Genomic DNA, 26,926 nt, shown 5'->3' on the forward strand with positions numbered 1-26,926 from the left:
ATGTTCTATGAACTTAGGACTTGAAAACTCCATTATTCTTATCTGGCCCAAGTGTAACTCTGATGGTTTCAGTTTAAGGCAGAGAAAAAGACCAAGGATTGAGGGAGGAGGACTGGATATTTTTTTATGAGTCAAGTGATAGATAAGAACTAGACTGGACTTCTAGGAGGGGATATAGGTCTAAAATGACTGGTTCCTATCCATTATATCCAACATTATAAGTTCTTATTCCTTTACCTACCAGAATATTTTTTGCTTTATAACCTTGCATGCCTCTCTGCTCTGTCAGTGCCAAACCACTCCACAGTCTTAAAAATCCTGTTAAGCCAGAGGCAGTTTAGCTTAGTCAAGTAATACCCATGCCCAAGAAAGCTTTTGTGGGAGACAAGGTTCGATGTCCCTTACCCAGGGCGATCTGGCCCCTTGATTTCCCTCTCTACCCTCTGTCACAGGCCCAGTTAGATCCTTACCCCATCTTCCTGCCAGGAGACCCTGTGTTCACGTCCTCCTACATCTCTATCTTTCTTCCTCCTTGAGTCTTTCTTCCATCCAACTCTATTCCTCGATCAGAGGCTACCTGGGTAGCATAAAGTACATTGGGCTGGGAGTTGGAAATGCTGGGTTTTAATCTCAATTGTCATTAGAACTCGAGTTCTTTGAGAGCAGTGTCTGTCTTTGGCTTTCTTTGTATCTCCAGCACTTAGCACCGTGCCTGGTACAAAGTTAAGTGCTTAATAATGAATCCTGATTGACTGTCTGTCACTTCCTTGATATGTGACCTTGGACAAGGCTGCTTTGGGCCTCTGTTTCCTAATCTATAAAAAGGGAATAATAACCTTTGCATTATCCACCTCACAGGGCCATGGGGGAGGAAAGCCTTTTATTAAACATCATAGGATTGGTAGCTATTATTATTTTTGTTATTTTCTTTCCAAGACTCTGTACTGCCCTTTATAGTCTTGTACCAGCAGTACTTACAGTGACAGGTTGTATAGATTCAAATCTAGGGCTCTCTTCCAGACCTTTCCACCCCCATCCTCCCAAGTTTGATGGGCCATTTATAGACTCAAAGGATTTGGAGCTGGAAATGACCTTAGTAATCATCTATTCCAAGCCTTTCATTTGTTTATAGGTGAAGAACTGAAGTCCAGGGAGCATTAGGGAATTGCCTAGTGGCATAGAGATAGAAAAATAGGATTCTGACCCAGATGCCCTGAGTCTAAATCTACTGTGTTTAAAAGGGGATCCAGTAATGTGTGTAGGTGGTATAGCCCAAACTCCTTCTTCTGGAGGACAGTGCCCATTCTCCCACAGAAGCTTTCTTTCTCTATTACTAAATAGCTCTAATACCTGGCTCTTACTCTACCTCTTGAGATCCAGAGTTAGCTCTTGGGATGGGGGCAGAATGATTTTTTTTTTCTCACAGCATAAGAGAATCTTTGCTCCATGGAGATAGAAGGGCAACATGAAAGGGTGAAGAATTGTAGAATTAAAGAATTTTTGCATTAGAAGTGATCCTACTGACCAGAGTCTGACTTGTATCAGAAAAAGAATCCTGGCATATACTTGAAGACAGCTATTATGTCCTCCTTCTTTATCTGTCCCCCCACCAGGATCAAGGATTGAGATGAGGAGAGGGGTTGATTGAGGAGATGGGAGGGAGAAGAGAAAACCCTGGAAGGACAGAAGGAAAGGGAGTGATGGAGAAAGAAGGGGAAGAGAGGAGGGAAAGAGGAGTGGGCAGAGGAGACCTAGCTGAGATAAGGAAGGGCAAGAGGGTGTGGGAGCAGAGCAGGGGAGACAGTTTTACAGATGCTCCTTAAAATGCCCACTTAATTGAAGAGAGGGGTTTGTTATTCCTTTAAAGAAGATTATGTGCTGGGTGTTTGAAAGTGATTCTGATGCTAACCAGGGTGAAAAAGCCATGGAACAGCTGTCCTCAGGCATTTACCCAGGAATAGGAACCACCCCCAACCATAGTCTCTTTGGCCCCTTCACTTGCTGAGTACAGGGGTGACATTGGCCAAGGAGCCTCCTTGGAGGACTGTTCATTTCATCTTCAGTATCTCTGACTGTGGCTTTCTGAAGGCCATAGCTGTTTGTTCTACCTTAGGACCAGGGCCCCCACAAGACAGGAACTGGGTCTTCTCTCAGCCTAGGGGTCTCCTGTGGGTAGAGACTGTGTCTATACTAGGGGCAGGAACTGTGTTTGTCCCTAAACCATAGAACACTCTTTCTCCCCTTAGATAAGGGGCCCTGTTAGGGCAGAGACTGTATTTGCCTCAACTCAGGGACTCTTTGAGGGTAGGGGTTTGTCCATACTAGGGGCAGGAACTGTTTGCCCATAGACCCTAGGGGTCTCTGAAGACTGGAATCTTGCTGCTCTAAGGTAAGGGACCCCATTAGCACAGTGACTGTATTCACCCTTGAGCTCAGGGGCCTCCTGAGAGTAGAGCCTGTGTTCATACTAGGGGTAGGAACTGTGTTTGCCCCTAGACCCTAGGGCTCTCTGATGACTGGACTCTTTCTCCCCTTAGGGCTGAGAGTGAATCTACCTTTGAGCTCAGGGACTCTTCAGCACATGACCTTTTGGAGGGTACCAGCTGTGTCTCTTCCTTCTGTCTCTCCTACAATGGCTAGTATAGGTCTTTGTCTGTGGCATATTCCCAATTGCATTCCCTGCATGCCAGACAGACTTCTTTGGGTCATATTGCTAAATCTGGTAGCTTAGTAGAAGCTTTCCAAGGCTTGACAGACACAGTCATGGTGTTGGAGTCACTAACCATGTTTTGTGCTTCCTGGCCCTTCTCATTTCAGCCTCCCAGATTGATCCCACTGACCTCCAGGAGCTGTTCCAGGAGACATCAGCAAATGTCTTTCGAGTCAACTCAACTGGTGCGTAGAAAGCTCAGGTGTCTGGTCCTGTCCCCTAGAGCCTTTGAGTGATTTAATCTGCATTGTGCACCTGCTACCCACAAGGCCAACACTGACTGTTAGGGACAGGAGAGACCCTCAGGCAACCTGAAGGACCCTCTGATAAGAGGTTCCCTTGGCTCAGGATCAGACAGAGGATGAGTTCAACTTATGGAGTCCTGGAGTTTAGCACAGCTGAGTCTCAAGACTGGGGCTGAGATTGAGAATCAGAGAATAGGGGTTATTAGGAGTCACAATTGACCAGAACGGAGTCAAAAGGCCCTGGCCAGGTTTTGGGATATCTTCAGGATTCATAAACCTAGAAGCTCAGTATTCAGTGCCATCCAATCATGGGGTGACATCAAGGATAAGGGGAAAGGAAGGCTGGGGGTGAGCAGAGAGGGCCCAGCCATCATTCAGGACCGGGAATTGTCCTGTTTTCTTTGTGTCCTATAACTTATGGCAAAGGCCTGGGCAGGAACCGTGGTAGAGATGGTATCTCCCCTGTGTAGAAGCTCCAAGCTCCAACACTAATAACTGTCTTTTCCATGATGACCAGGATCTTGGTTCTTAGCACATGAACAGAAAGGGTTGGAGAACCTGGATAATGAAAATCCATGGATAAGCCAACTCCACATTTTAGCCTCTAAAACAGGGACTCATATCAATGAGGAGCTTGAAAGTAGCCCAGAGGGCTAGAGCATAAACCCTGTGTACAATGTCCATCCCTCACAAATGGCATCAGCTTCCTCCTCTTTGAAGATCTTCAGGGAGAGGGAGCTCACAACCTTTCCTGCCCCACTGAACTATGGGATATCAGGCCTCCTGCTGCCCTGAGTCACTGAGCCAGCTGTGATAGATGCTTATTGCTATGTATTTGTCCCTCCCTCTCTTGCTCACATCTCTCACTTGTTCCTGGCAGTGACCTCCTTGGAAGGGAGCCTCCGATCTCTGGGTACTGCAGGTGACACCCTGGAGCTGCGCAGTAGCCTGTAAGTGCCATTCACCTTGGGATGGGTTTTGAATGTATACATGGTCACTCTGGGGTGTGAGCTCAAATGTATACCCACCCAATCCCTACATAGAAGTATCTCTACCCATTCTACTGCTTCATACACAAGGATATGTACACAAGGATTGCCATATAACCCTCAGGTGTGCCTACACTAACACATGGCATACATATATATGTATACACATCTCTATAGGCACACATGTAAGGTCCTGTATCACTTTCATGTTGGGTCATTTATGTTTTTTCCCCTAGACAAATTACTGTATAGCTGCCTCATCCTACCCTCACACACATCCCACCCCAAATTATACTTGGGAATTGATTATTTGAATCCAAAAGTAAGACTTTACTTTAAAAAAAAATAAGATTTTATTGGCCTATTTTGTATCATGTAGATTTCTCCTTATGCAACTTTCCTTTTCTTCCAGAGAACCATCCCTTATAATAGATATTTTTAAAGAAAAAGAGATATAATTGAAAAAAACACTAGTCAATCAGTAGATCGGAAAGCATATCCTTATGTGTTGTGTTACATACTTTTGGACTCCCTACCTCTACAAAGCAGGTGGAGGAGATGACGGCTTTTATCACTTTTTATTTTTATCTGAATAGATTGAGCACAATATTCCAACCTGTCATGATCTTTTTGATTAGCTATCCTTCAGTTTATGGCATAATTCTTAGCATATTGTAAACACTCAATAAAAAGGGGTTGAAGGAAATTAATTTAATTATTAATTAATTTAGCTTCTCCCAACTACTAGCTTTATGTCATCTGAGAATTAGCTCATGCCATCTGTGCCTTTTTTCTAAGTCATATATAAAAATTATTAACTAGCATAGGGTCAGATAGATCCTGGGGCACTCATCTAAAGACTTCCTTCCAAGCTGATATCAAACCACTCTTTTGAGTCCAGCCATTTAATTAACTTTGATCAGTTTTGAATCTTTTAATTGTACTATATTCTAGTCCATATCATATCACAACATTCTCTCTCCAGTTCTGTGGTATCTGATCTTTCAAAGATTACTAACAATGACTCAGCAATAATATCTCCCATTTCTTTTAGTTTTGGAGATTGTAACTCACCTGGGCCAGGTGATCTGAACTCCCCTAGGACAGTAGTGCACTCTCATATTATCTCCTTACTAATCTTGTAGACTATCTTTACTAATTCTGTCCTTCTTTGTTCCTTCTCCTTGGCAGGGGAGACAACAGTAGTAGAAGAAAATTTGCCTTGAGAGGGGTCAGAACTTGCAGGAAATGTGCTTGGAACCAAGTGGGAAAGAAATGAGGGGATAGGAACTTCAGCCAGCCTCTCAATGACAATGTGATTCTCACCTGTCTCAGTCTTTCATGGAAAAAAATAAGAGAGTTGAGCAGCTCTTCTTGCTAGGATCACTAATCAATATCCTATTCAATCCAAGTAGAATTCTTTAAATCTAAGTTGTTTAGCAAGCTCCCTTAGTATCCATACACATTTTTTTCTGAACTACTTCCCCTTTTCCTAGTTATAAAAATTACTTCTCTTTATGTCTCCAGAATTTAATTCTAGGGAGTATCTTATATCTTCTGAACTGATTTGTTCTATAGAATTTTAGCATTTCTGATCTTAACTAAGTCTTCTGTGAAACCTTTGAATTTTGTTCTTGTAAAACTAGAATATTTGTCAGCCTATTCCTTACTTTCCCCTTCTCAATCACAAATTCTAAGATGAAGTGGTCATTTCCTTTTGAAGTTCTCATCATGTTCACCCCAGCAATCAATTCTTCCTTGTTGGTGACAATCAGATCAAGAATAGAATTTCCTCTGACCAGTATCCTTTCTTTTGAAAGGAAATTATCAAGCCATTTCTTAGAATAATTAGTTACTCTGCTTTTGAGAGACAGAAAGAGAAAGAAAGACAGACAGACACACATACACACACACGCACACACACAGACAAACAGAGACAGAAAGGGAGGGAGGGAAGGACGGAAAGAGAGAAAAGTAGAGTGGCAGGGAGAGAGAGAGAGACAGACAGACATACTATAGCAACAGGAGAGATAGAGAGAGAGAGAGAGAGAGAGAGAGAGAGAGAGAGAGAGAGAGAGAGAGAGAGAGAGAGAGAGAGACAGAGAGAGAGAGAAAGAGAGAGAGAGAGAGAGAGAGAGAGAGAGAGAGAGAGAGAAAAAATTTCCAGATGATGATAGACTTCTTTCACTAGTCTATCATGTTTCTGAGCCAGAATTGTGATTTATTTCCTTTTGTTCCTTTTGTCTTCCTCTTTTGGTTTCAGTGGTCTCTGGTGACAGTATTGGAAGGAGGGTCAGATAGGCATTCTCCTCCAGGTCTCCTGAAATTCCCCTTAAAGACCACTTTTTTGCCACCAGCAGACTTGGGTACAAATGTGGGCCCTGCTAATTATCACTAGCTGTGTAACCTTTGGCAAGTCCCTTGCCTTGGGCCACTGACTTCAGTTTCTTCATTTGTAAAATGAGAATGTTAGTCCAGGTTATTTCTAAAACCATAAATCATAGCTCAAAACCCTATGATTCTGTGATTTCAAGCCCAATATTCTTTCAACTGAAAGCATAGAGGCTTTTCATCAAGTACACACACACGCACACACACATGTCCACTCCTGGCCACAGGCACAGATATTTACCCATACCTGAAAATGAGATCGTTGTTTGATCCTGTCTGGCCTGCTGCCGAGTCTGATGGAGGAATCCATGTTTGAGACCTCCTTTCTGAGGTAGGAGATGATGACTTAGGTTCAGTTTAGGAGATCAGACTGGGGGTCTCAAGGCCAGGATACCCAGGTAGTATTTTCCCAGTGCCAAGGCCAGCTCTCTTCCATATCAGACTGGATTTATCCCAAAGACATTGTCCCTTCTGGACAAACATTGGATAAGAGGAGAATGATAGGGCAAGAGGAGCCAATGAGTTAAAAAAAAATGCCTTTATAACCCAAGACTATGGCCAGCCTTGGCTCCAGCCCAAGCCTCAGTTCAGCTTTGTGGCTGGGCAGTATCTGTGCCCACTGAAACCAATTTAGCACTTCATAGGGAGTCTATAATAAGTCCTTAAGCTTATCCTTTCATAAAGTTTATTCCAAAGTAGTTTAGTGGCAAGTCTACCAAGCTAGGAATAGAAGACAATTTCTAATGCCAATGATAGGACTTCCTAGCTGTGCCACTTTGTGCATGTTCTTTTTCCTCTTGGGACCCCCAAATCCTTATATGTAAGGGGAAGCAGTTGAACTAGATGATAGTTTAGAGCTTTTCTTAATTTCTCTGAGTTTTCTCTATGCCTTTTAGTGCCCAATAAAGTATTCTGCATGAATTCCTTCCTTCCTAGCTTCCTTCCTAGCTTCCTTCCTAGCTTCCTTCCTTCCTTCCTTCCTTCCTTCCTTCCTTCCTTCCTTCCTTCCTTCCTTCCTTCCTTCCTTCCTTCCTTCCTTCCTTCCTTCCTAGCTTCCTTCCTTCCTTCCTTCCTTCCTTCCTTCCTTCCTTCCTTCCTTCCTTCCTTCCTTCCTTCCTTCCTTCCTTCCTTCCTTCCTTCCTTCCTTCCTTCCTTCCTTCCTTCCTTCCTTCCTTCCTTCCTTCCTTCCTTCCTTCTTCCTTCCTTCCTTCCTTCTTTCTTCTCTTCCTCATGCATACATGCACATACACATGCATAGTACAGCTTGCATCTCTGAATATCTTTCAAGTTTATAAAACCTTGTGCTTACAACCCCTTCTGTGAGACAAATCTCAGAAATATTATTTTCCCCAATGTATAGATGAATGAAAGGGGTCAAGCTGAAATTTGAAACCAGGATTTTTGCCTCTACATCAAAGAATTTTGTCTCTGTACTACTCAGTCAGATCAAAATGCACCATGATGCCAGATCAGACACAAACAACACTATTGTACACATAGAAACTCAAGTACAGGTATAAACCATCCCTCTCATATTTAGAAACCCTGTGAAGCAGGTAGTGTACATAGTATTTCTTTCCATTTTACAGATAAAGAAATTGAGTCTCAGTGATATGATTTATCCCATGTCATGCAGCTAATTAGGGTCAGAACTGAGATTAGAATCCAGGGCCTCTGATTCTATACCTTAAATACATATGTGTGTGTGTGTGTGTGTGTATGTGTGTGTGTGTGTGTGTAGCATATCTAGTCACCATTAATATGTGTTTATGTACACACAAACACACATATACATAGAAACGTATACACATAATATGGCAGCTTATAGTATTGTAGTATTATTGTAGTATTAGCTGTAGTAGTAACACTGTAGTATTAGCCCTACTGGGATTGAAATGAGAAAAAAACAAAGCAAAACAAAGAGAAAACCAGTGCTATCCATGATGAAGTGCAGAAAACCCCCAGAGAACTCTTCTATAGAAAAAAAAAAGTTTTAGCATTAGAAAACTTTGTCGCCTCTAATGAAAATGTCTCTGGCCCCTGTTCTGCTGTCATGGAGACATGAAGATCATTTTTCAGCAGTGGAGGCTGACAGTTGGGCTGGGGGCCCTGAAGGGAGAGACAAGATGAGAGGGGCCAGGAAATTGCTTGTAACAACAGCCATCCGTCACTGTTAGGTTGGCTCCTACATTCTGTGGAGGTTTTTCCAGGAGGGTTTTTCCTCAGGCCTGAGGTAGGCCTTGCAGTGTGTCCCCATCTTCTTTGTAGCATGTGAGTGGGAGGGTGTGAGTCCTGTGTCCCACTTCTGTACATGTGCCCCTCTATCCCACAGTGGCCCCTTCCTTAAGTGTCAGTTTGACTGAATCCTGAGTAGGGTACAAATCTCTCTAGGAGTAGGGAGGCCTGAGGGCACAGAACAGTAAAGGGCTATAGGGAGAATCCTGGCTGCTCAGAGCGATGAGAAACCTCTAAGATCATCTACTACAGTCTCCTGCCCAACTCAGGAAACCTCTTTAGTCTCTGTGTGAATACCTCTTGTGATGAGGAAGTCATTACTTTCAGGAACTGAGGCACAGATATCATTATTAGAGGGTTCTCCTCATCATCCTTTTAATGTCTTCCTCCTCTTATGTGGCTTTTCTTAGAGCTGACAATACAGTATTCTAGATGGAGTCTGCCCAGGGCAGAGGAAAGTAGGAGTGTCACCTCCTTTGCTCTAGATACTCTACCTGGATATGTTGATGGAGCTGTGATTTCATTAACATGGATACCCCTTCCAGCAGTTCGGATTGCTATCCATCCTTACCTTACCATTCTAGGTGACCCTTTTAAAAAAGTTTTTTTTTTTTAACTCCTTACTTTCTGTCTTAGAATCAATACTAAACTTTGGTTCCAAGGCAGGAGAGTGGTAAGGGCTAGGCAATGGGGGTTAAGTGACTTGCCCAAAGTCATATAGCTAGTAAGTACATAAGGACTGGATGATTCTTTCCCATGTCCTAGAACTTTGCAAGGAGGCCACCCAATACCTTGGAGGCCTTATTGCAGATCTCCTAATATTAGGAGGAAACCAATGGAGCACTCTGGCTTCTACAAGTAGATAGGATGCAGCCTATGATCTGAGTCAAGAGGAGCAAATGAATGGAACTGTTAAAGTCCTCTGGAAACATTTCAGTTTAGGGAACTCTTTGGAGCAGAGGAGGAAGTTGGGCTATTTCCCAAATGGGCTGACGTTTGTTTATTTAGCTTCACTCAAGTCAGAGCTAACAGTCCCAGTGATTTTGAATAGGCCTATGTGGTTCCTCGAATACAAGTAGAGTCCATCTGGCCAATCACAGATGGCTTGTTGTGATATAGGCAGATTTCCCTGGCTAGGCCATAATGTATATCATTTTTCAAAGAAGATAATATATGCCAAGCACTTTGTAATATAAATGCCAGATATTGTTGTTATTGTTACAGATTGTCCAGGAATGACCCAGAGATTGCTTTTTCTGAAGTTGGGGAACTAATCCTGGGAGGTCACCAGGGAAGAGTCTGACTCTGGACCCTTCTATGCTTCATGAAACCTTGGACTGGCTGTGTATCTCCCCTACTGCCTTATAAAGTCCTAAAGGTTATAGATGCTAAGAAATATTTAGTCCTGAACTAAGAATATAGTGCTTACATACCCTAGGATTCTAAGAAGACACAATGCTGAGCTTGGAATCAGGAAAATCTGAGTCTGAACCCTGTGTCAAATATTGAGTAGTTGTGTGCCCCTGGGCAAACCTCTAAAAAATATAATACTCCTTGCAGAGAGAAACTAATTTCTACCTGCCTCAGATGCCTCAGTCTCCCCATCTCCCCTAAATTTTAATCTTTACAACATGACTGAAAAATAAAATAATGGTGGCACATACCTGTAGTCCCTGCTGTGGAAGCTGAGGCTGGTGTATTGCTTGAGTTGGGATTCTGAATTGCAGCACCCTAAGCTATTCAGTTATCTGTACTAAGTCTGAAGGGTTGTCATGTTGCTAAAGGAGTAGTTTTGTTATGAGTGACTCCAGAGTGGGAAGACCAGGACCAAAGGGAAGAAAGTCCAAGGAGGCATATTTCACTCATCATAAGGAGGAGCACCCTAACACTGAGGACTTTTGCACAATGGGATTGGGCTGCCTTGGGAGTCAGGAAATACTCTGGCACTCGAATCCAGGAAGTTATAGAATATTCTACTAAGAAGGAATGTAGAACATGCAATGTCAGAGCCGGAAGTGAACAGAGGACATCAAACATAATACCAATAACTCACATTTAGGATTTTAAAAAAAATTCTTTCCTTAAAACTATGCTACATGTAAGTGCTCTATTCCATAATTCTCTCCACTTTCAGAGCCAGTAAGTGACCCATTGCTGCCCCTGAACTCCCATACTTGTTAGTTGTTTGGGATCTTAGGCAAACTATTTCCCATCTCTAAATTGCTTTATCTTGCTTACACTACCTGCCTCACCTAGTAATGAGGAAGCTAGGGAGTGCTTTGTAAAATCAGAGGTAGTATCAAGGAAATGGGAAGGAATAATCAGGGATGACAAAGTAAGAGCAAGTGGAAAAAATGAATTAGAGGGAGCTCAGTTCTCTAGGGAGCTTCCTGATTGTTGGCAAAATGTGTCCAATGTATTCTTTTATATAATCTTAACAACACCCTTGTGAGTGAGGCAGGACAAGGGTTATTTCCTTCATTTTATAAGTGAGAAAAACTGAATCTCTGAAAAAATAAAGGACTTACCTAAGGCTATGCTACTGTCAAGTAATGGGTGATACTGCCTATCAGAATCAGAACCTAAAAACCTCTCTGAGCTAGATGCAAAAAAGCAGACCAGTCTACTAATGTGAAATATAATAGAGGTAAATCTCTAGTCCTTTGCTTTGGCTCAAAAAGTGAACTTCCTAAGTTGCAAAGTTGGAAGAAATGGCAAGATCATTTTTTACCTCAAAAAGATGTGGACGTTTTAGTGAATTGCAAGCTTAGTACAGATCAAGAGAGTGATGTGGCAATTGAAAAAATGACCGTGACTGTTTTAACAGGTATATAACGTCCCACCCAAACAAAATGCCTTCTCTATGCACATATAAGGAAGTATTCTACTTGACCTCCCCCATGCATTAACATGCACATACATATATACACATATACATGCACACATAGAATGTACATTTCTTGAGAACAAGCATAAACTGTTTTTTGTTTTTTGGCTATGTATGCCCACAGCTTCAAACAGAACCATGCAGAATCACAGAATCATAGTTCATCAATAAACATGTATTAAGTACCTGTTATGGGCCAGGTATTGCAATAAGTGATGGGAATACACCCCAAAAGGTTAAAAAACCCAATGAGGGGGGGCAACATCATACCAGGAGCTGTAAGAAACCTGGAATCCAGTGGACTGAACACATGTAGTGGCAATACAAAAAGGTCCATTTCGGGGGGGTTCAATATTAGGAAGAACATTCTAACAATTATTGCTGTCCAAAAGTGAATTATTATATACTGCTGGGAAGTAGCAATTCCCATGAAGTATGTGGGATCCTTACTGTTCCTTCAGTTCTCTAAAAACCCATAAAGTAGGACTTCCAGCTTGGAGCAGAGCAGTCGGTGGGGGGTGCAACTCTGGTCTCAGATAGCCAAAGGGCTGTCGCATGGCAGGGGGAGCCCATGGGCATGCTGTGCCCCAAGACTGGAGACCAAAGAGGGGGCATGGAAAGGCAGATACACATTTTTGCCTTTTTCCTGCCATACTATACTTCCTCCAATGAAACTAGATGGATCTTAGAGACCTCAGTTTCTTCTTCCTCCTGGGAGAGGAGAGGATGTAAGCTCTGCTTTGGAGGATGAATGAGATTCAAAGAGAGGCAGAAAGAAAAGACAGGCAGGCATTGGGATTGCTGAGGAAGGAAGTTTGAAGGGAGGAATTGTGGTTTAGTCCTGTCTCTCTCTAGGACAAAAGGGCAAAGGGCTAGGCAATGGGGGTTAAGTGACTTGCCCAGAGTCGCACAGCTAGGAAGTATCTGAAGTCAAGATTTGAACCCAATCCCTCTTGACTGGAGACCTGGCTCACTAGCCACTGAGTCTCTTAGTGGCTCCTGTCTCACTTTTCTTAAACATACTCTTTATCTTCACTGGTTTTCCTCGCACTTGTCTGACTCCTCCATCTCAGGTTTTTTGGCCATGACATTATTCATCTTCCACCTTGTGAGAGTGAATATTCCTCAAGTCTTTTTTAAATTACCTAATCCTTGAGGCAATAGGGAACCCCTGAATAGGGGGATAATTTGGGCAGATGTGTTCATTGGTAGCAATGTGTAGGATGGATGAGAGAAGGAAGGAAGGAAACAAACATTTATTAAGTGCCTACTGTATGCCAGGTATGAATATTTGGGAAACTTGAGTCTCAGAGGTCATTATAAGGCTTAAAATTCCAGCTCTCACATCTTTTCCCCCAACCTTTATCTTCCATCTTAGAATCAATGTTGTGTGTTGGTTCCAAGGCAGAAGAGCAGGAAGGGGAGTTGAGTGACTTGCCAAGTATCACACAGTTAATGTCTAAGGTCATATTTGAATCCAGGACCTCCCATCCCTAAATCTGGTTCCCAATCCACTTAGCCACACAGCTCTCTCTGAGCTTTACAAATTTTATCTCATTTATTACTTCTAGCATTCTGGGTGGTTGGTTGCTATTTTTATCCCTGTTTTAGAACAGTGCAGACAAGCTAGATGGCTCAGTGGGTAGAATGCCAAGCCTGGAGACAGGAGATCCAGGGTTCAGATCTGGCCTATGACCCTTCCTAGTTGTATTACCTTGGACAAGTCACTTAACCCACTTGCCTAGCCCTTACTGTTCTTCAGTCTTGGAAACAATGCTCAGCATCAATTCTAAGACAGAGGGGAAGGAATGAAAAAAATAAATTGAGGCAGACAGAGGTTGGGTGATCTGCTCAGGTCCAACAAGCTCCTAAGTGTTGATTGGAACTCAAAACTTACTGAGTGTAGGCTCCACACTCTGTGCTAGTTGGGAGGCTGCTGCAATCATCTGGATGAGGAGTGAGTCTCAGGTAGTGTGTGAGTGTAGAGAAGAGTTTTATCAGGGATGTAGAGGCAGTACTGTAAGATGCATTAACCCACTGCCTTCTGGAAAATCAGAGTGGCTAGATGATAAGACTGGGACAGAAGGGTGGCATCTATGGATGGCAGCCTTGGGGGGCACCTAACACACTCAGTTTGGGCCCACTGGAGCTTGACACATCTCTAGGATACCTTAGCTAATCAAGTGTCTTTCCCTAAAAACCCAAAGAAGGAGCTCCTGCACATCTGATTGCTTCCACTCTAAAAAATGGGGACACTGAGACTCGGATACCATGTGATTGACTAAGGCCCAAGAGGGGATTGAGCGGAGGCAGGGGTGGGAGGGTGAAGGGTGGAGAGGTTTCAATAAGAGGGAGTGAGGCTCAGGGCTTCCACTGTCCCACGTACTATGAAGAGGCCTGGGACATCCCCAGGAAACAATGAAAAGTAAGAGGAATGAAGGAGGGGGCTGCATAGCTCAGGAAGATGGGCTGGAGAAGTGGGATCCTACCTTCCTTGAGACCCGCAGCACTCGCAAACCTCATTTTGTGCCTTCCCTTCTGGGGTTCATGCTTCTGTTGGTTGACTGGGTAATCTGAACCTCAGCCCCCTTCACCTCATCATTTTTAAGTCATTGGGACAGAGATTAACTCTTCCCATTCTCATTCTGCCATTTCAGATGTTTCTGATTCTTCCATTTGGGGTTTTCCTGGCAAAGAACCAGGCATGGTTTGTTGTTTCCTTCTCATCTCCTCTTACAGATGAGGAAACTGAGGCAAAGAGGATACAGTGGCTTGCTGGGGATCTCACAGCTAGTAAATGTCTGAGGCTGGATTTGAATTCAGAAAGATGAATCTTCCAGACTCCAGGCCTGGCACTCCATTCATTGGTACCACAGAGCTGCCTACCCCTTCCATTTAATAGATGAGAAATCCCCTACATAGCATGACTCAGGGAGGCTTCTTGGTGGTCACACGGAAGCCCGTAGCAGGGACAAGACACATTCTTAGACCCCATCCTGTGGTTGTGCAAAGTGCCTTGCTGTCCTGAAAGCATTTTGTGAGAGCTTTTATTGTTAACATTATTTTTACTCTTAAGTACTACAGAATACTTTATATCTTTGGATTGTTCTTGCCTTCGATGCTTTCCTGTGGTAGAAGACTCAGGGTGTTGATATAGCATTTAGTTAAATTTTGCTTTGTTAATTGTATGTTGCCAAAACCCATCTCCTTTTTCAGCCTGTGCCTCTCTCTCAGACTAAGAACCCTCCAGGCTTGCAGCACTAATTGCCTGTTGGGCTTTCCTACCAGAATGTCCTGTAGGCATCACTGATTCAGCAAGTTCAGAGCAGGACATTTTGGATTTCTCCTCACATCTAGATTTCCTTTTTCAAACTTCTCTATTTCTGTAGTTGGTGTTTCCCTCCATCTTTCTACTCACTCAGCTTCAAAACTTTAGCATTATCCTTGATGACTCCCTTTCCCTCAATCTGTATATCCAATCAAGTTGATACCTCCACAACCATTCTCAAATTTGTCTCCACAAGCATAGCCTCTACCTAGAGAAATCCAGTTTTTGTTGTCATTTTTCAGTCATGTCTGACTGTGGCCTCATTTGTAGTCTTCTCAGCAAAGATACAGGAATGATTTTGCCAAGGGTCACACAGCTAGTGAGCATCTGAGATTTGAACGCAGGTCTTCCTGACTACAGGCCCTGTGTTCAATCCACTGTCCCACTTAGCTGCCCTAGAGGAATCTAGTACCTTTGGAGTTAAATATCTTCCTTCCTATTCCATTCAGAGCTTTGTCAAATTTTGCCCGGGCTACTGAAATTTCTTCTCTTTTTCTTCCTTCTGCATAGCTGCCAAAGCAGACTGTGTCTCCCCACTTCTAAAAAATCTTCATTGTCTCCTAATTGCTTCTAAGATAAAACATATGCCCTTTGGCCTGGCATTTGAAGCCATCCACACTAGTACTCCTACCTGCCTTCCCAGTCTTGTTTCCTATTGCTTCCCTTCATGAGCTCTCCGCCCTGATAAAACAGACCTCCTAGCTGTTTGCCCCACAAATAGCTTCTCCTCATCCACATGGCTTCCCTGGCTTCTTTCAGGCCTCCCTGGTCACAAAACCTGTCTGATCTCTCCAGGCTGGGGCATTCTCTCCTTCCTACTCTTACTTGCTATGATTTTGCTTCTATTGTCTGTTTACATGTATTCCTCTGGGAGAATATGAGTTCCCTAGAGACAGGGATTTGTTTTTTACTCTAGCACCGAGCCTAGTGCCTTGCACATAGTAGGTACCCCCAAATACTTGTTGACTGAAGTCAGGTGGAAGGGACTGATAGCTTTCTCCTTAGACCTTGAGCTTCCTGAAAGCCAAGAGGCCTTCCCCAGCCCTCCAGATTGGACAACATACTCTCTGTAGGCCAGCCAGAGAGGTCCCACCTTTCCCACAAGTCTTTGAGGTCATTTTCCCCTCCTTCCTGTCACTTAGGTACATAATCAGCTCCAGGTTAGGTACACAGGGAGACTTGGTACAGATACATTCATAGGCTCTGGTACTTGAACCTTAGATACCATCTAGTTCAGCCCCCTGTTGTACAGATGAAGGAACTGAGGCCTTGAATGGCTCCTTGACTTGCCCAGGGTCAAGTAAGTAAGAGAGCCGAGCCCAGGATCCTAATCCTCTGATTCTAAACTCAGTATCTTCTCCTAAGAGCACACAGCCTACCCCAAAGGGGCCATGCTTGTTGAGGCTGGGCTGATTTCCACAGCTTTCTGGGAATATGTGGGGAGTCCAGAAATCTGCAAAGCTGGAACAAAACGGCCCGATGAGGGAAGATATTTAATCGGCCTCTTGGGATGAGTAACCGTAGCTGCAAGTGCTCTTCCCTGACTGCTCTGCAGTAAGTGGGGCTCCCCAGGATGCCACACTTGTCATTCTGCAGCGTTGCAGCATTTTCTGTGGCCTTGAATGCTCCATAGTCATACCCAGAAGGGAAGTGGCCTATCCAAGGTCACACAGCAGGTGACAGGAGGCTCCCTGAGTCCTGTGGTAAAGGGCTTTTTCCTAGGCAATAGTCTCCTTCCTCCCCCTCCCCCTTTCATGCACACATTCATGCACACAGCCCTGTTCACATACATACCAAACAGCAGAGAAGTACAGTGTTCTGTCCTATTATGTCTGAGCTAATTCTCTTGGTGCGAAGAACAAGACAAAAGCAGACCAGCTTCTAACTGCAGTTTTGGAATGAGCCCTAACCCTGACCACAGATTAAGAGATCTCTGGTTCCTTGATCACAGACAGATCTCTTCCCTCAGTTTTTCACTTAACTTTAATTCTGGTCACACAGTGGTGCCAGACTGAGCCCTGACTTTGGGATAAGACTGAACCCTGACCCTTTCCCCAGAACTTGACTCTTACCCAAAACTGGTTATTGGTCTTGGCCCCAAATCGAGCCTTGACCCTGTCTTAGGCTGAGCCTTGACTCTCACCCCAAATCAAGTCCTGGCCATAGACAGACCCTTGTCACTGACCCCAGATTGAGGCTTGATCCTGAATAATGATCTAATAGAAAAACACCATGAGTTGGAATGTGAGGAGTCTGAACACACTGGTCTCACTTAAGACCCATGTGGCCTTGGGTAAGTCACTCTGTCTCAGTTTCTTAATTTGTAAAACAAGAACAGAACTGGATGACCTCCAATGTCCCTTCTACTTCGACTCTAGCATGCCATGACCCTGGCCAGAGACTGAGCCCAAGTATGGCTACAGCCTGACCCCTGACCCTCACCCCAGACGAAGACTTCACTCTGACCAGTGTTGGCAACTTGAGGCCAGCCACACATTTTGGGGCATTAGAGCTTGTTCTCCTGGCCTCCTTAGATGACCCTTTAGGACTTTTCTTGCTCCAACACTGATTTCTAGGGAGGGGTCTGGGAATTGAAAGCCTTCTCCAGTGATGTGGGAGCCTAGCCTGGATTTGTGTGTAAGCACTGGGTGCATGTGGGATCAAGGCATGTTGGTTGGATCAGGTTAATCCAAGCTATGCCCGTTGTTGCTCATGGACAGCGTCTCTTTAAAGGGCTTAGTCTGTTAAGGGAATGGAGGCGTCCTTTCAGAAATATTCATGGTAAAGCTTTCTCCTGGAGCTCAGAGGAGGCGGGAGAACAGGGCTATCTGAAGCTTGGAGAAAATCCCTCTCAATTGAAGCGGCAGGTGACTGCAAAGGCCGTGTGTTGCCAGATGGACTTTGGGAGCCGGAAGGAGGCTATAGAAAGGAATAGAAACTTGCAATCACTGCTTTATCATTCCTATTTAGAAAGACTTTCTGCTGGTAGCATTAAAACCTAATCACCTGGGTTGGGCTTTGATAAAAGCCAGCAGCAGCAGCAGCATGACATCTGGGCTGGCTAAGCATGCTACTTCCCTGTCTCGTGGATGCACATACTGTGGCTGCTGGACTAGAAGCACTTGGTTGGGGCAGGGGACTTAGTGCAGTGGAAAAAGCCCATGGATTCCCAAGGCAGAAGATCTGGGTTTGAATCCCAGCTCTGCCACTTAATGAGTCTTGACAGCATTGATGTCTCAGTAACAATCACCAAATAACAGCAATAACAACAACAAAAGCCACAGCCTTTCTGGCCGTGACCTGGGCTATCTTGAGCTGTAATGAGGTTTTTTTCTCTCTGGAGATCTTCAAGCAGAAACTGGAGAATAAGGGACTTGTCTAAGGTCACTCAGTTTGTATCTGAGACCTGATTTGAACTTGGGTCCTCCTTCCTTCCAGTCCAATGCTCCATCTACTGAGACATCTAGCTTCCTACTCAGCATAGTACTACAGGTCCTTTAGGCCTAGTCTCAGCCTGCTTCTTCAGGCTTCTCTCCTATTGTCCTGCATGGATGCTACTCCTGGGTCAAACCAGATGGGATGGAGAAAGAGCCTGGAAATCTAGCAGCTGTAGCACCCTAGTTTATTACTACAGGCAGTGGGGCACAAGAGGATAGGGAGCAGAGGGATCCTAAAGACTAGATCCTCTCCAGGTACTGCCCAGACCATCAGACACTTAATTCCTCTTTCCTCTAGCTCAAGGCCCAAGAAAACAGTGAGCACACATAGTTGAAGAGGTAATTTAGCTAAGCCTCTGCAACTGAGCAGTCCTACAAAGACCTTTATCATTCTGAACAGCAGGGAGCTTCTCCAGAGCTGGGGTGAAAAGGGTCCCTCCATCCTGCAGGCTCTCCATCATCACAGCAAAGGGAGGATGTAGTACTGTGGCGTGGAGAATCATACACATTTGGAGATTTAGAATTCTTATCAAAAAAGGGTTTTAAAGTTCCCAAAGAAGATCTCTATTTTTAAATCTTGACTGTATAAGGAAGTTGCACTTAAATATCTATGAAGTGCTCTCCTCACAGGGTTATTATCCCCATTTTAGGATCACTGACTTGGGCTAGTTCCCCAGAACCCATCTAGTCCAACCCCTTGCTTTATGGATGAAACTGAGGCCCATGGAAGTAAAGTAACTTAGTGAAGGGTCACACAGGTATTATGCTGCAGAGATGGGATTTTTTTTAACCCTTACCTTCTCTCATTATCAACTTTAAGACAGAAGAGGAGTAAGGGCTAGGCAATCAGGATTAAGTGACTTGCCCAGGTTCACACAGCTAGGACATATCTGAGGCCATATTTGAACCCAGAGCCTCCTGACTTCAGGCCTGGTTCTCTACCACTGTGCTACTTTGCTGCCCCCAGAGACAGGATTTGAAATAAGGTCTTTTGATATCAGAGAACCAACTTCAGAATGTTCCTGGATCATACAAATCAGGAAGTGTTAGAGGACAGAATATATTGCATTTTTATTGTTGCTATTTTTTCAGGAGGCAGGGTGGTTGTGAGGATCCAATGAGATAATCATTGAAGGTGCCTAGCACATAGTAGTCATTATATATAAATCTACATCTACATCTACATCTACATCTACATATACATATACAGAAAGAATAGGCCGAAAGCTGCAATGGGAGGCATTTAGACTAGTCTCAATGAAGGATTTCCTTTTTTTTTATTTTTATTATTTTTTATTTTTTTAAAAACCCTTACCTTCCATCTTGGAGTCAATACTGTGTATTGGCTCCAAGGCAGAAGAGTGGTAAGGGCTAGGCAATGGGGGTCAAGTGACTTGCCCAGGGTCACACAGCTGGGAAGTGTCTGAGGCCAGATTTGAACCTAGGACCTCCCATCTCTAGGCCTAGCTTTCAATCCACTGAGCTACCCAGCTGCCCCCTGAAGGATTTCCTTTTAAGGAATGGGGATTGTTAGCCACTGCTCCAGAAAACAGGGGAGAACAAGGTGCCCTGACTCTGAAGGGCTATGAGAGAGAGTGGTAGAATGGGAGGAACCCTAATCCTACATTCTGGTTCTGGGTCTAGTTCTGCCTCTGCTTTTCTCTGTGACTTGCTTTTCTTTACTGGGCTTCCATCTCCCTATATGACATGAATAATTCCTGCCTTTCTTGGCTATTGGCAAGATGAAATGAGAGTATGAACTTATCCCTTTCTTGAAAAGTATTGCATACTCAGGAGAGGTCATTTATCATAACCATTTTTTCCCTTTTTGACAAAACCTATGATTTCATTGGTATAAGGAACTCCCAGGGAGAAAACTCCCTCTGCTAATATAGATCTGACATCTGCTTTACCACTTACTGGCTTAAAATCGTTTCCTAAGGAACCAAATGGTCAATGCATTGGATAAAGTCCCAGCCCTGGAGTAAGGAGGACCTGATTTAAAACCAGCCTTCTATACTTACTAGCTATGTAATCCTGGGCAAGTCACTTAACCTTGTTTGCCTCAATTTCCTCATCTGTAAAATGAACTGAAGAAAGAAATGGCAAACCACTGCAGTATTTCTGACAAGAAAACCCCAAATGGAGTCATGAAAACTCAGACATGACTGAAACAATTGAACAAAAACAAACTGGGGAAACAAGGCTGTCTATCCATTATATCATTCCATCACTCATCTCCATTCAGTATTATCACCAAATTACTAGAATACTTGGGTTTGAATCTCAGTTCCTATAACCATCACCTTGGCCAAAAAACCTTTTCTGAGATGTACTTTCCTCATCTGTAATGTGAGGATTCTTGTACTATTTTTCTCCCAGAGAAGATTGGGCTGAAAGTAAATTGTAAATATTAAATTAAAATAGGAATATGTTACTGTTCCTTGTGCTACTGTTACTAAGTTATCCTAAGAGAGAGGATGCAGATGCTCTCTTCTTTGAGGCAGAGGCATGGATTCAGTGCCCTCTGAAGGCCCTTTCCTGCCTCTCCCAGTGGTCTAGCTTGTCCTTTATTAATTTTTTCCTGTTTGCCTTTGCAGCTTTATTTTGCCCTTTAAAACTATTCCTGTCCCAGAAGGTTTGCCTTGGGGAGTGCTAATTTTCATTTCCAGGAGGTGGTGGGGCATGTTGATTTGTTTAGGGACTAGTGCTGCCATCTTTCTTTAATGCCACTGATGTAAGCTGAGGCTGTATCAAGACATCAGAAAATCAGGACAGTCCAAGGTGGAGTTTAAATACCTGCATTTATGAGAACAAATTCCAGAAGGTTCTCAGAAAAGATAGGTAGAATTAGAGCTATCTTAAAGTGGAATCAGTGGTCTGAGGAAGTAGTAAGTTTGGAGGGCCGCTGGTTGGTCCTTTTGAAGAGGGAATCTGAGATCCTTAGATTTGTGAAGGGATGTTATTAAAACCTGGAACCCTAGCCTGAGAGCTCTAGGGGGCCCTTGGAATGCAGAACAAAGAAACCATGTGGATTCTGCATACCAATCAGTCCAACTGTCTCATTTATCAAGGAGAAGAGTGAGTCTCAGGAAAGTGAAGCCACCTGGCCATGTTCACATAGCACATCTGAAATGGTGATCCCTGAGAGCCAGTGTGGCATCAGTGATGCCAGACTGGCCTACTGTCCTGCTGTTTTTTAATTTTGGTTTTTAAAACTTTTACCTCCTATCTGAGACTTAATACTAAGTATCAGTTCCAAGGCAGAAAAGGGCTGGGGCTAGGCAGTTGGGATTAAGTGACTTGCCCAAGGTCACCCAGCTAGGAAGGATCTGAGGCCAGTTTTGAACCCAGAACCTCTAGTCTCCAAGCCTGGCTGTCTATGTACTGAACCACTTAGTTTCCCCTTGTTCTAGTGGTTTTGACAGGGGCACTAGATGGCTACATTAGAAGAATTACCGTTGCCCTAGAGAATGACTGGATTTTAGATAGGCATTTAAGAGTGCTTTTCAGGCTTTCCTTAGCTACAAGATGGACAAAAGTAGACTAGCTAGGTCACCTGGAATTGTTGAATTATTGTGCCCAAAGAATGGTTATTACTGGAATAATAATAATAACTAACATCTCTTGAGTGCTTGGAAGTTTGTAAGATATTTGCCATATTTTTGTTGTTTGGTTGTTTTTCAGTCATATCTGACTTCTCATGACCATATTTGGGGTTTTCTTGGCAGATTTGGATGAGGAAACTGAGGCAAAGAATGTGAAGTGACTTGCTCAGGGACACACAACTAGTAAGGGTCTGAGGCCAGATTTGAACTCAGGAAGATGAGTCTTTCTGACTCCAGGCTGGCACCCTATCCACTATGCCATCCAGCTGCCCCATCTGTCACACACTGGCTCCTATCATTCTCACAACAACCCAATGAATTAGGTGCTATCATTGACCTTATTTTAAAGTTTAGGAAACTGAGAGATTAGATGTGACATTAGATTACAAGCTCCTTGAGGGTAGAAACTTTTTTTTTCGCCTTTGTTGGTATTCCTAGCATGCAGTACAATGCCTGGCAGATAGGAGGTGCATAATTCTTATTTATTGATTGACCCATTGACTTTTCAGGATCATGCTTCTAAGAGATAGAGCTGAGATAGGATTTGAACTCTGGTCTTCCCTACTTCAGCTTCATCCAGTGGGTTACCCAGCTCTAAGCTGCATGAGTTAACTGCATGGTACAGCAGCCAAGAGAGCTACTAGAGGAAGAGTGTCTAGAATAAAGACGTTAATGGCCCCACTTTTCTCTGCTTTGGTCAAGTAATATATGGAGTACAGTAGCCATTTTGGAGGATGGTGTTTAAGAGGGATGTTGACAAATTAGATCAGCAGTTCTCAACCTCTCAATTTGTAGCAATGAGAATACATAATGCATATCAGGTATTTACATTCCGAATCATAACTGTAGCAAAATTACAGTTTTGAGCAACATGAGGAACTGTATTGCGGGGTCACGGCATTAGAAAGGTTGAGAACCACTGAAATAGATAGTGTTTATATGAGGGAGGCCATGATCCCCCCCAGGAGTCATTGAAAGAAATGGAGATATTTTACCTGGAGAAGAGAAGGTTTAACTGAAGTGACCACTGACTATTGGAAATCTTCAAGAATGGTATAGAGAACACTAGCCCTGGAATCAAGGAGACCTGAATTCAAATCAAGGCTGATATAATTACTAGCTACATAACCTTGGGCAAGTCCCTTAACCTCTCTTTGCTTCAGTTTCCTCACCTATAAATTGGGGATTTGGAAGGTTGTTCTGTCTAAGAAGTTAAATTTCAGTCTGGCTTATTGTGAAGAACTGGTAGAAATGAAGAGAAATCAGAGAGAGTCTAGTTTTAAATCAGAATAATGCCTCATAATTCTAGGAGTCTCAAAGTGGAATGTGTTGCCTTGGAAGGTTGTGAACTTCCATCACTGAAGGTCTCCAAGTACAGCATGTATAATTTGTAGTCAGGGCTTACAGTCAGGGAGGCCTCAATTCAAATCCCACCTGATATACTTACTAGCTGCATGACCCTGGACAAGTCACTTAACCTGTCTGGCTCCATTTTCTTATTTAAAAAAACGAGGATAATAGCAGCCTCTACCTCAAAGCATTGTTGTGAGAATAGAGTAAGAAGCTGGTTTGCAGACCTTAAAACTGTATTAATTCAGGTAGATGTTGGATGACCCCTCGGATTGGATTCCATGACCTCTAGGATTGTTCCATCCCTGGGATGCTGCAGTATTGTTTCTGAGAGCCATTTGCAGAAATGCTGGACCCTGTTTGTTTTACAGATCCTTTCCTTAGGCTTCTGTTTGCTCTTGAGGGATATTTACTGCAATAACAAGTTGATTCAGCACTTTCAACAGACATCTACCTTGTGCCAGTCCCTGTGTAACAATAACAATAAGTCCCCTTTCCATGGGGTTTTATAGTCAACAAAATACTTTCCTCACAACCACCCTGGGAGGGAGATTGTGCAAATAGTATGCCCATTTTGTAGCACAGAAAACAGTATCAAATAAGGCACTTTAACTCTCCTGGCCTTATTTTCCCCTTCTGTAAAATGAAGGAGTTGGACTAGAAGGCTTCTAGGGTCCCTTCTAGGCTTAAATCTGTGATCCTATGATTCTCAGACTTGCCCCAGGGCAGAAAGCCAGGAACAGGCAGGTATGTTGTAGAAGGCAACCTTAGAGACTATTATGGAGTCCAAGCAGAGGATTGGAATGTCACAATCCTGTCCTTATGCCCACTGCCACAAGGAACCCTAGCAAATGAGAAAGAAAGGGAAAAAGAACCCAAAAAACCATTGCTTTATACTGCCCGTGACTATTCATTCTAGCTGGTGCCTGAGGATTTCCAAGGGACAGGATTTCAAAAGCTTTCAGGAAACCTCCAGTTTTCGTTAATTGGTTCCCCTTTTCCCCTCACCTCAGCCAAGGTAGCTGGGGAACTTGTTACACAGCCTCCAAAAATGTCAGCAGCAGAGACCTAAGTCACTAATTGTTCTATTGGTCCTGGAAAGGAAAGCATGCCTTCTGACCAAGTTGGGGGAAGCTGCTTCCATACAAGAATTCAGTGTTGTATTGTACTGGAGGAAATTAAAAACTTAAGGAGTTTTGAATTCAACTTTGTTATTTACAGAGTAGCAAATTGAGGTGCTAAGAAGGGAAAGGGTTTTCCTATTGTTACAGGACAAATGACCATATTGGGGAAGAACAGGGCTGGATTTCATGTGTCATCATCTGGTTTACACATACTTTTATTACTGAAGCAAGTAATTTTTTAAAAGTGTCCTCACTGTCAATACCATCTTATTATGAAAGCGATTTCTTGGTTTGTTTAGGTAACATCTGCCTTCATCAGTGTATTTGAATTTCTACAAGCAGTCTAGTTCTGCTAACACTTTATACTGAAGCATCCCTGTAATCAAGGCCTGTTTAAAATAAGTAGATAGATGGATAGATGAATAAAAAATTCCTGCATATGTAGGCTTAAACAAATAAATGACCACATTTCATGATAACCAAGGAAACAAACTATTTTTTTTCTTGCTGTAAGCGTGAGCCAGTATCCTTGTTAACCTTTAAAGTATGGCCAGCTTTTAGGTTTCTTCTACTCATTTCTACTCTGGGAACAAGTGTCCTGGAGTCTAAGGACATTCCTTCCTCATCTTTTGTGTTGAATACTTACTTACCTGTCCCAAGGCCTAAGACTCTGACAGGCTTCTGTAAAAGGTACATATTCTTTCCCTCTGTGTATGGTGATGGAGTATAGATATGGCCTATATCATAACTATATTCTCAAACCAGACATCCATTTACCTCCATTTGGGACAAGCCTTTCCTTATCTTTTTGGGTGAGGTTACTTCTGCACTTGTTCTCGCCAGGATTGATCTAGACAAACAAATCAGAAATGAGACACTGTCTACTTAAATACACCATTCCCAAGGAAGACAAAACAGCTTTCACAAGTAAATCCCTGTGGAAATATGGCAGGAACAGTCCCTGCTTTCACAGTCCTTTGAGTATTCTACTCTGGCCCATTTTAACTGTACTTGCTTCACTTATAGAGACAACATTGGATTTAGGGGCAGAAGACCCAGGTCCAAATTCTGACTTTGCTATTCACTACTTGTATAACCTTGGGCAAGTTACTGCTCTTTCTCTCATTTTCCTCAGCTGTCAAAAAAATAAAGTGGTTGAAAAAAATAATCTTTAAAGTCTCTCTTGCTCTGAATCCCATGATGCAATAAATAATGGGAGGAAAGTGGCCATATCAGATCACTAGCAATAGGCTGTCTACTATTGATCTTTTTAGACTACTTTATTGATGAGAAGGGGACATATTAGTTGAAGATAATCCTTTTCATATATATTATCCCTTCCCCCTAATTTTTGCATTTATATTTTCTCTCACCTACAGTGGTCTCTGCCAACTATACAAATTTACATTCACTTGTTAGTAACTATTCTGACAACTGATGCTGGAGGAAGTTTGGGGAAAAAAGGAGCAAGAGATACAGCTTTGATAGGAACTAAAGTTCTATTTTACCCAATTGACATATTTGTATACATAAGTCTATTATGATACAACATATGTTCTCTGTAATTTTGCCCAGAGGATTATGTGGGAAGATATTTTAAGCCCTGGGGCAAGGAGGGCCTCCTGATTTCCTTAAGATGACATCATGCATGTATAGCAACCCTTTCTGGGCTATTTACCAAACTACCATTTTAAATATCAGGGTGGGTCAGCAGAATGGCTACTGCCATGTACTCAGTTTTCAAGATAAACTTTTATGAGGTTCCTGCTAATACCCATGAAGCCCCCATTAGCATGCTTCTCCTTAATATTCAGCCAGCAGACTTTTTTTTTTCTGCAAAGGCATTTATAAAGTGCTATAGAAAGAATAATTGGTACAAAATATTCTCCACAAAAGCTTGACCCACTTTTCCCCAAATAAACACAGGTCCATAGGAAGGATTAATTCTCTGTGCCATGGTAGTGAACCACATAAATAAGAGACACACGTAACAAAGGAGTAACTTACAACATTTAACACTCTTTGAACCGAAATGCCTTTCTTGAGTCTTAATGTTCTTCTCTGGTAAAAGTGGGACCATGCTTTTTGCCTTTTCTCCTCCTCTGTCTCCTGCCCCACCATTTTAAGAACTCCAGTCTTGTTTCTCCTCACTCATTCAACAATTCTCCTTCTCTTTGATAGTTGGATAGCCCTTTCTCTCCTGGTGCCTAATACAGTCATTTGAAAAGATTAAACAAATATGCATATCCAAAAGTTCATTAGGATTAGAGAGGAACTAATATATGGCTGACTAGTCTTACTTTCTATCTCTGAATGTTCTAGGTTCAGTCAAATCATCACATTTTTCAGAAGAAAGAGGCTCAAAGAGGTTAAGGGGCTTGTCCATAGTTACACAGCAAATATGTATCAGGGTTAGGAAACAAACTCAGGTCCTCTGGCCCCTTTCTACTGCATCACAGCTGACTAGCCCTATGTCTGCCCCTCATTTTAAATGGGTGTGTGTCTCTAGAAGCTGGAGCCAGAACTCCAGGAGGGGTACCAATATCCCCAGCACTCCCAGTTTGTCAGTCCATGTGGCTTGGTAAATGGCAGTGGAAAGCTAACCCTGAGGGGAGTGGGGGT

General features: G+C 43.1%; 1 protein-coding gene across 4 annotated transcripts in view; it reads left to right on the forward strand.

The window, feature by feature from the left end:
* TSNARE1 (t-SNARE domain containing 1) overlaps positions 1-26,926 on the forward strand; it is a 298,847-nt gene that overhangs the window by 122,695 nt on the left and 149,226 nt on the right. For all 4 annotated transcript variants that reach the window (XM_016431917.2, XM_056820748.1, XM_056820747.1 and 1 more), the window contains 2 exons: positions 2,818-2,895; positions 3,836-3,905. In XM_016431917.2, coding sequence (XP_016287403.1) covers positions 2,818-2,895; positions 3,836-3,905 — 148 coding nt within the window. The remainder of the gene's footprint in view (positions 1-2,817; positions 2,896-3,835; positions 3,906-26,926) is intronic.

Source organism: Monodelphis domestica, chromosome 3 (genome assembly GCF_027887165.1).
Source record: "Monodelphis domestica isolate mMonDom1 chromosome 3, mMonDom1.pri, whole genome shotgun sequence".
NCBI classification, from domain to species: Eukaryota; Metazoa; Chordata; class Mammalia; order Didelphimorphia; family Didelphidae; genus Monodelphis; species Monodelphis domestica.